At 36.3% G+C, this 10,684-nt stretch overlaps 1 protein-coding gene across 1 annotated transcript; it reads left to right on the top strand.

Moving 5' to 3' along the window:
* The first annotated feature begins 801 nt into the window (after nucleotides 1-801).
* Nucleotides 802-7,870, top strand: LOC129269274 (epsin-2-like). Its single transcript, XM_054906751.2, has 4 exons — nucleotides 802-1,507; nucleotides 1,907-2,112; nucleotides 3,970-4,997; nucleotides 6,049-7,870. Exons 1-3 carry the CDS (start codon nucleotides 973-975, stop codon nucleotides 4,963-4,965), a joined length of 1,737 nt encoding a protein of 578 aa, XP_054762726.2. The 5' UTR covers nucleotides 802-972; the 3' UTR covers nucleotides 4,966-4,997; nucleotides 6,049-7,870.
* The last annotated feature ends 2,814 nt before the right edge of the window (nucleotides 7,871-10,684 follow it).

The following is a 10,684-nucleotide window of genomic DNA, read 5'->3' as shown; positions in this document are numbered from 1 at the left end:
TTGTCAAGTGCCAACATCAATTGAGTGCGCTAGTCAATGTAAACATATCAGGTGTCATAACAAGATTATTGGATTTCAGATGGCATGTCGGTGAAAAATAGGTGGTGAATGGGGGAGGGGGATTAAGGTCACTGAATCTATTTTTAACATTCTCAATCCTTGTAATTGCCATCTATGACCTGCAGGGTTAAGTGAAAAAAAACTGTCCCCATAAACAAGGACAATCTCAGTTTATCAAGACATGATTGTCCTGTTTTTTTGAGGATATCCATGTTTTCTGGGACAATCCCAATATTTCAGACTGAAGTTGGAGACATTGGATTTTTAAAAAGTCTCCCACACTTGTGTACCCCAACCAGTTGTAAACTTATATGGAATGAAAATCAAAATTGCATGTGAATGAGTTTGCCAGAACTGAAAAATTGCCTTGTTGGTGTCATTTCTCTCATCTTTGGCAAAGTAAGTCTCCAATATGTAAGGTTGTTTACTAATGGTAGAGACTAGACTGAGAGTCTCCAATATTGAACATGCCCTCTACTATTTTGTACAGGCAAATCAGCCTTTATTAGCGACCAGACCACCTGTCTTTAGAGAAAAGCTGTCTCAAGTGGTCACCAAAATTGTCTCCCATTTGAAGGAATGTGTGTTAAATAACTTGTTTATAAAGGCCACCTGTTTCCAGTGCTACTTTTCTCTTTCTGTTGGGTGGCCTTGATAGACAGGTTTGACTGTAAATGAGGAACTACTAATTAGTAGTCAAATCTGACCCTGATTTTTCTTCTTCTTTCTTTTAATCATGGCAGATAACTTTTTGCATTGCATTGATGAGGTGAGTGTCGTAAAGCAGTTAGGGGTCATTTAGATTCTGTGAAACTTACCTTTCTGCCTCCAAGAGAAAAACCAAGACAGACTCGCTCTGGTTTCGAGTTGTAACAGCAGAGGTCCTGTGGACAAGCACCCCTACCCATCACAATGGCTACAAGGCGCACCATCAAGAACATTGTACACAATTACACAGATGCCCAGGTCAAAGTTCGAGATGCGACCTCCAATGACCCTTGGGGACCCTCCAGTTCACTCATGTCGGAGATTGCGCACCTCACATACAACGTAATGGCATTCTCGGACATCATGAGCATGATCTGGAGGCGGCTAAACGATCATGGGAAAAACTGGAGGCATGTCTACAAGTCGCTAGTCCTTCTAGAGTACATCATCAAGACGGGATCAGAAAGGGTTGCCCAGCAGTGCCGTGAAAATATATTCGCCATCCAGACCCTGAAAGATTTTGAATTCCTTGATAAGGATGGCAAGGACACAGGACTTAACGTTCGAGAGAAGTCAAAGTCACTTGTGGCTCTTCTCAAGGATGAAGAACGGCTGAAGCAAGAGAGAGTAAGGGCGCTCAAGGCCCAGGAGAGGTTTGCCCAGGCCTCACAGGGTGTAGGAAGTTCCACCGTGGGCAAGACAGATTTAGAGTCCAGCCACGACAGTAACCAGTCTGAGAGTAAGTGATGCATTTTTAATGGCCTTTATTACAAGCATTTAAGATTTGTGGAGAGCAACAAAGGAGAAAACCTGAAGTCTAGACCAATTAGAAATATGGCCATTGTTACAAACTTGCAAGCACTTATCTCTGTACATCAGTATCGTCTTTGATAGTACATTTGCAGGTTTCATGATTATGTACTGCCAGAGACTTTTCTTTGGGTCCTCAAAGGACATTTCAAATTTTAATATCTATCCCCAAACTAACAGTATGTAATAATGATAATACTTATCATAATAAAAATATTGGGATTTATGAAACTTACGAAATCTACACTTGACCTTCTATACACCTTTAATGTAAGAGTCTATCCCAGTGGCTGACTACCAAGTAACAGTTTCATTTCATGTCCTGCAGATGCAGCTAACACCACATCAGCGACACCCCCCAGATCCCTATCCACTGATATGGAGCAGGCTCGTCCTCAGACTAGCGGTGAAGAGGAACTTCAACTCCAGCTGGCGCTAGCCATGAGCAGAGAAGAGGCAGATCAGAAGGAGAAGGAGGTCCGGAGTGATGACATTAGATTAAAAATGGCACTTGATGAAAGCAAAGAAGTACAGGTAGTCTGTTCATATTTGATTGGAAGTTTAATTTGGCAATTCAGTTATGTGAACACAATTGGCTTGTGTTTAGGAAAAGGTTCAAAATGTTGCTTAATGGCCTAGCCCACCTTGACAGCAATTTGATTTGATAGAATAACAAAATAAAGCATATAAATCAAACAAGGATAAAAATTGAAAATATCAAATAAAATTATGTCATTTTAAGTAATGATTAATGCATATGGGAAATACATTATGTAAATGAGAGAAGCAATGACATCGCACACACTCACTAATTTTATCATATGAAATTTGAAATATCTTAATTGTTTCTTCAATTATTATACATGGTGTGACTCCTCTTTCAAGCTCTGGTATCATCATTGTTGCACTATGATTTGATGAAGAGCTTCTTTATGATCATATCTAAAAGAATCCAAATATTGAATATTTAAAAGAATAATGTGAGAAATATTGTCTATCCCATTTGCTCTCATCAATGTTGTATATAGGCCCAATCGATTTGTGAGATCAAACACAATTCAAAATGTCTTATTTGTCATATTTGACATCAAACATGATGAAACATTCTATATTTGTAAAATGCTTGTTTAAATTTTTTTAAATTAAATCAAATTATTTGGATGGACTTAACCTTCAAGGTTTTTGTCTCACCTGCATAGCAGAGTGAGACTATAGGCGCCGCTTTTCCGACGGCGACGGCGGCGGCGGCGTCAACACCAAATCTTAACCTGAGGTTAAGTTTTTGAAATGACAGCATAACTTAGAAAGTATATGGACCTAGTTCATGAAACTTGGCCATAAGGTTAATCAAGTATTACTGAACATCCTGCCTGAGTTTCATGTCACATGACCAAGGTCAAAGGTCATTTAGGGTCAATGAACTTAGACCACGTTGGGGGAATTAACATCAAAATCTTAACCTAAGGTTAAGTTTTTGAAATGTCATCATAAATTAGAAAATATATGGACCTAGTTCATGAAACTTATACATAAGGTTAATCAAGTATCACTGAACATCCTGCATGAGTTTCACGACACATGACCAAGGTCAAAGGTCATTTAGAGTCAATGAACTTTGGCCGAATTGGGGGTATCTGTTGAATTACCATCATAACTTTAAAAGTTTATGGATCTGATTCATGAAACTTGGACATAATAGTAATCAAGTATTACTGAACATCCTGTGCAAGTTTCAGGTCACATGATCAAGGTCAAAGGTCATTTAGGGTCAATGAACTTTGGCCAAATTGGGGTATTTGTTGAATTACAGCCATAAATTTGAAAGTGTGTTGGTCTAGTTCATAAAACTTGGACATAAGAGTAATCAAGTATCACTGAACATCCTGTGCGAGTTTCAGGTCACATGATCAAGGTCAAAGGTCATGTAAGGTCAAAGAACTTTGGCCATGTTGGGGGTATTTGTTGAATTGCCATCATACATGTATCTCTATAAGTGTATTGGTCTAATTCATAAAACGTGGAAATACGAGTAACCAAGTATCACTGAACATCTTGTGCGAGTTATAGTAGTTTTCAAAATCAGCACTGCTGCTATATTGAATCGCGTGATGCAGGTGAGACGGCCAGAGGCATTCCACTTGTTTATATTTACTTAATATAGTTGTAAGGCATATTGCTTTAGGGTTGTACATGTAGCCCTGAACATACAGTATGTTGTTGATAACAAACATTAGTTCATTAAATGGGAATTTAGGCATTTAGAGAACATTTAGAATATTGTATGTTATACGTTTTCTTTTGTATAGTACATAAATTTACATTTACCTCTGTTGGACATTCAGTGTATACATTGTATTAGTATTGATTGATATTACTCCATTTCTCACCAAGGTTCCCACTGGAGGCCAGCAAGCTACTACACTGCTGAATCTTGCATCCGATCCCAAATGGTCTCCACCTGCAGCACAGGATCCTTGGGGTGCTCCACCTCCAGCCACATCTTCCCCAGCATTCAACAACACTCAAGCCAGTGTCACAGTCAATGATCCATGGAAGAACCCTTCACCTGCTCACAAAAACCCACCACCACAAGGATCTCCCTGGGGCGCATCTCCACCCTTAGCTGCAGCTGTGCCAGCCAGTGATCCATGGGGTGCTCCACCAGCCGCTCCTGCTCCAGCCCCCGCTCCAGCCGATCCTTGGGGTGGTGTTGCAGCTCCTGCACCAGCCACAACACCGGCACCTGAGCCATGGGGTTCCACAGCTCCTGCACCAACCAAAAGTGACCCTTGGTCTATAAACGGTGGTGGTGCTGCACCCGACCCTGATGCAGAATTTGACAAGTTGAGAGTGAAGCCTGTTGAGGGAGCAGTCTCTGCCGTGAGCATAGATGATTCCTTTTTTTCAGCACCCGTGGCAGTTCCTTCCTCCAATAGCAATGCATTTGACATGACAGGAATGGACCAAGCACTTGGTAGCACTCCAGACAAGAAGAAACCAGAGGATTTCCTTGGTAAAAACTCCAAATTGGTCAACCTGGAATCTCTGATTGGACCCACCAGGGAGACGGTTGGACAGCCATCCATGCAAGGAACCAATCCATTCATGGCGGTACTTGGTAGTGCACCTCCTCCCGTTTCAACAGGTCTCCAAGCTCAACCCCTCAACAACCCCTTCCAACAACAGAGGATGCCAGCTCCTACCATTAACCAGATGAGAGCACAGCCTGTTGTGGATGTCAATGCTGGTTTTGGTGGGGGAGGAATGGGTATGGGTGGTGGTATGGCCATGGGTGGAGGTACTACCCTCCCTCCCCCTCTTCTCCCAGCAAGTAGTGGCCCATCCCCTGTTCAGCAACAAGCACAAACCAATCCTTTCTTGCTGTAGCATTGCCAGTTTCATCATTAGTATTACCACAAGTAAGTTACTTTTATTTATCATTGAAATTTCCATGAAATCATATTACATAGAAAACTATTAAAAATTTTAAAAACAAATCTGAGAACACAAACTTACAGTTGGTCCTGAAGCATATCGTCATGCTAGTAATAAACATAACATGCTTTGTCATAGACTTTGCAATAAGTGATTATTTTATGGCGGTGATGAAGGTGCAGATTCTGTCTATAGTCAGCAGACAATCCTTGTCATCCTCTCAAGATCCATTTATGTGTTCTGCAGATTCACCAACGCTTTCGTTCCTATGGGGTTAATATATTGATCTCAATCATCTCATTGATACTTGTAGTGCGCTGCTACTTTCGTACTGGACCTCAAACTAACCAACTCATTAAAAACCTGATTTATTGGTACAGTATGCAGAGGCTCTTTCTGTTGTTAGTGGCGCATTCTGTTGAATTAATTAAAAATGCTTGGATGTCCAGAATAAGTTTTTAGTCAGGAGTTAATCTCACAACAAGCAGGAACTTTGTTGGTAAAACTCTAATTTTCTTGATTTATTGTGTATTTATATAAAAAATGCTTGTTCTGCTCACTTTTTGGACCAAATTTACATGAGGAAAAAAAATCTTACTTCTGCATTCCCAATGAGCTTTGTTTAAATATGAAACAGTCACTTTGAAAATGCATAGTGGTATAGGTGCTTATTCACTTATGGGCAGTTATTACATCACTTTTTATTGAAGTGTTCTGGTTTGAATTTGATAATAGAACCATTTTATTTTTGTTTGCTTGGACACAAGGAAGAAAGAGGTAGAACTTTGCATAATGCAAAGGTGTAAAATCTAATGAACAGTAATTCATATGTAGCCATATAATGTTCATATAATTTCACATTGACATTACCACTCAATGAAATTCTACATCGTTGAGCTTGAAATTCATTTTTCATTTATCATTGATCATTGACAATTTGATTTTTTTTTATTGTTGAAGGCTTCATGATATTTCATTTCATTTCCCATGTGTAATTAGTTTCCTCTTTCATCTTCTTTCCATTTCCTTCTACAGAATGTATGGTGATTTCAAATGGACGTCTTAGCAATCTTATAACTGGTCCTCTTCTCATGCTTATCAATTATCTACATGCCAAGTCTATTGTATGATACTCTTAGCATTGATGTTAAATTGAAGATGTTTCTTGAGTGATAATATTATGATTAATATATTCTTTAACAAAATCATTCATTTGTAGTGTTTTGTAAATACAAATCTAATGTGTGAAAGCTCAAATTGTACTCTTGTTAATTTTGTTTCCCTATAAATTCAAAGCTTAATTTGTGGTGCGATAATTTAAGGGAAAGATAGGTTCATATATACAGGCTGTATACTGATTTTTTTTTTCTGCCGTTACTGTACAATGTACTTTTATTTAAAAAAATGTTCAACAGTACAGTGCAAAATTGAAAATCAGCTATTATTTAACTCTTGTTTATATGGTATATTATACAAGGCAAATGAATTAGAATAACTACTTTTAGTTGTACTGTCGCAAAGAAATATCTCAGAGATCAAATTTTATGTTGTATGTATTGTCAGCTTAAGCCTTAATTATTTTGGGGTTCCATAGGATTAGCAATATAGATACTCACATAATTTACTTAGAATTTAGAATTATGATGTTTTTTTTCTATGGATAAATGCCCCAAATAATGACATTTTCTGAAGCTTTATCCTTGTTTGAAGGATAAAGATTAAACATAATTTTAATAATAGTATTAACTTGTATGTTAAAGTATAAAAATATATTATTGTTTGTATGTTTTCAAAATTATGACCAAATATTTCAAAAGATGACTTTCTGCAAGACCCATTGCTGCTCTGCACATCTGTTAACATAGTCTTATTTTGCAGTGTATTTAGTTCTTATTAATTTCATCATGATATTTTCCCAGTCATGTGTACACCTCTTGCTGCACATGAAAGGTTAATTTGGAGTCCTTATTATTGATTGAAGAGCTACGGAAATATCTTTATTTGGAAATGCATTTTACAACGTCAGGAAATCTGCTATCGTTTTTACCATGAATTTCATTGTCAATGATGAATGCTAGGTCCCTGTTCCATTTAGAAATTGCAGTTGACTGCAAATTGTGCTTGCTCTCGACACTTATCTGTAAGAGACACTGTCAAAAATTTGCTATCAATTGCAAGTCGAATTCCAAGTCTTGCAATTAATTTCAAACGTGATATCGATTGCTGGTCTGTTTCCTACAAGAAATGATTTACAACATTTAAATTGAACAAAGGTACGCAAATTCAAATTGCTTGCAAAGCAGTTTCTTGCAATATGCCATAATGTGAAAGTGCATTATTTCGTTGTATTGAAGTTGGTTTGTACGTATACATGTACTGAAATACATGCACTTTCGCTAGGGTAATACAGGTAATAAATGTACTGTACATGGATACATATTCAGAAAATTAGCAAGTATACAGTGTACTACATGTATTTAGTTGTTAGTAGAGGTGTAATGTTCACCAACATATCAGTTGATATATTTATGTTTATTAGTGGAAGTTTTATTTAACTTGTCAAGTAATTTGCCAGTCTCTTCAGCTGTTTGAGATTTTTAAATTGACAATAAATGTTGATGATTATGAAAACTTTGCAAAGGAAAGCAAATGCCTCGGATACATGGAAAATGGCATGAATAAGACTTGTTCTCTTGAAGAAACACGATAGGTTCGTTGGAGGTGATGATGGTTGATTGATTAATTAGGCTGTAACCACTGGTTTTTAGATTTTGAAGTTGGTTCTTACTATGGTTTTATGGAATAAGATTGAAATTCAGGACCCTATAGTGACCTAAAGCTTAGTGATTGATCAGGTGGGTGTTTCATAAAGCTGTTCGTAAGTTAAGAACGACTTTAAGAACGACTGGTGATCCTTTCTTGTGGTAAATGGTATATTGAATTGGCGACGGTTTAGCGCGTAAGAAGGGTTCACCAGTCGTTCTTAAAGTCGCTCTTAACTTATGAGCAGCTTTATGAAACGGCCCCCTGGTCTGATATTTTATCAATCATTCACAATAATCAATGCAATCAATCACAGAAATCAGCTGTACAATCAATCGCTAAGCTTTGTTATGGGGCCCAGGGGACACAAATATTTAAATATGACTTAGGGGTGTTGCAAGAAAAATTTGCAATCAATCGCAAATATTCTGTTGCAATTTTACAATTGTTTGATCACTTTTAACTATAGCAAATCAGATTACACTTTTTTTTTCATGGAGCAGATAAGCAATCTATCGCAAGTTTGCAATTAATTACACGGCATATGCTTGATTTCGGGAACGAAGATAAACTTGCAATTGTCGCAAGTTTCTTGCAATGCCCCGTTAGATTCGCACTTAAACGCCTAGTTGCTTGCAATACAAAAGGCATGACCGTAGTGGTCAGATCATGCAAAGAGGACACGCACAACTGCGTATTAATCAATAAGATTGTGCGTTTAACTGGGACTCTAAGTCATACTTAAATCTTTGTGAAACATCCCCAGATCTTTCAACTCCTGTAAAGAAAACTACAGCCCATTGTAGGAAGTATCTAAATCGAATCGATCTCCAAAAATCTGATGCAACTTGATGTAAATCCAACTTGTGTGCATTTTGGACTTGGATTTTACTTCAGTTGCACAACTCATACTGCATTTGCCCCTACACATTCTACATGTATGGATCTAGTGCAAGCGACCGGTACCAACTCTCCACCTTCAGCAGTCTGCATCTCTTTCCATCATTCAAATCTTCAGTGAAATGGCCATAAGACTTTCAGAATAACTTAGAAAGTTGTGTCACGTGCGGATTTGTGATTTAATTCAAACAAAATCTGATTTCTAGTGAAGCATCTAGGATCAGAAAAAATGTACAAAAATCTTTATACATATATATGCAAATCTTTTTATTTTTGTGAATTTCTGTAATATGAATCATTGCTCTTTGACTATGTTTACATGTAGGTGAGTGGTGGAATAGTTATAACTGGGTATACTTTTAAAAACAAACATGTTGTTAGTACATGCTGATTGGATGTTTGTTTATATATGTTGTAGTTGTATTTTGAATTTTTATTGGTGAAAGTGGTGGAAGGAAAATTTAAATTGATCAGTATTTCAAGCATTTATAATTATTACTAATTACAAATCTCTACTTCCCTTCCATTCTTGGATTGTCTTCATTTATATATATATATTAAAAATAATGTCATTTCATTTACTCTCCTTGGGGGTGTTTCACATAGATTAAAGTCTGAACAAAATTTGCACGTAAAATCCCAGTTGCATGCTGTATAAGAGTATTTTTCTCGGGCATATTAGTCAATGAGATTATATGTTAAAAGTTACGTGCATACTGGCACTTATGCATGGCTTGTAGTGGGCCTTAACTCTTTGTGAAATGCTGCCAAGGTTTTCTTGCATATTTTGTTAAGTATGAACTCGCATATAAAATATAAATTCATATCTTTAAATGTACATCTTTGTCCTAGTGTGTATCCCTCAGCTGCTATTAAATACTTGTAAGTACATAGTTACATTTTAAAACTTTAAATACTATTAGTATTGATGAAATGTGCATCATATGTTGTTTGTTACTTTATAATATTACTGGTAAACAAAGGACAGCTTCTGTTGCAATGTTTTTAATTGTGAAATAAATGAATATCACTGTAAGTTAATCATCACAATTAAATTATTTATTGATTTACATTATGATGGGCATTTGGTAACATCGTATCAATCTACTCTTATCAGCCTTTCTCTTCTGACCATTTAAAATATTTGGATAAATCTCAAATACTGGTACATGTAGCCGTTTTGGGTAATGGACTATACATGATCTTGTAGATTGATCTGTCTGTCTCAATTAGAATACTTTATTATCAACTGGATGATCTATGGAATGCCAGAGTTCCCCATTATGAACAGAATGTTTTCAATTTACAAGTTTCTTGTGAAATAGTGTCTCATGGTTTCAAGAAGGTATTCTCTCATAGACTGTGCCTGCAAACAAGCTCTATACAGTGTACATCAATTGTAATCTCACAAAACCCTGCCGTTGTACAAATTAACATTTTGACCAATATAAAGCTAATATTGTGGCAATTTTTTGATCAAATCTACAAATTTTGTTCATAACTCCGAATGGATCTTGCTGATATGCAATCCAGCTTGTGACATTTTCTCAACATTTGTATCACTTTTTACTGTGTTTCTGCGTTGATTACAGTCATGAACAAACGTTACCAAATGAATGTTGTTTTAATGAGAAAATTAAATGTGAGGACATTGGTGATATTGATTTTTCACCATTATTGTTATCATACTTATTTCATTTTCTAGGAATAAAGGAAACGGTCCTTCAATGTTGAAAGTGCACACATTTTGTGTTCAAATCAAAGTTAATACTCATAATAAAAAGATATTAAACTACATGTATTAATTTGAATGGTTTCAAACTTGAAATTATTCAGTAAAAAATATGTTAAATCCAGTAATGGAATTAACCTGCTTTTTCATTATTTATGTTATGCAAAGTATCTACATGTATTTATGTTAAAATTCTGGCCCTTATCAATAAATTTTCAATTTTATATATATACAAAATTTGAATAAGAAGCTACTTTTTCTTAAATGGTACATATA

Source organism: Lytechinus pictus, chromosome 10 (assembly GCF_037042905.1).
Source record: "Lytechinus pictus isolate F3 Inbred chromosome 10, Lp3.0, whole genome shotgun sequence".
NCBI classification, from domain to species: domain Eukaryota; kingdom Metazoa; phylum Echinodermata; class Echinoidea; order Temnopleuroida; family Toxopneustidae; genus Lytechinus; species Lytechinus pictus.
Note: the sequence above shows the minus strand (reverse complement) of the source record. Positions and strands in the feature narration are given on the sequence as shown.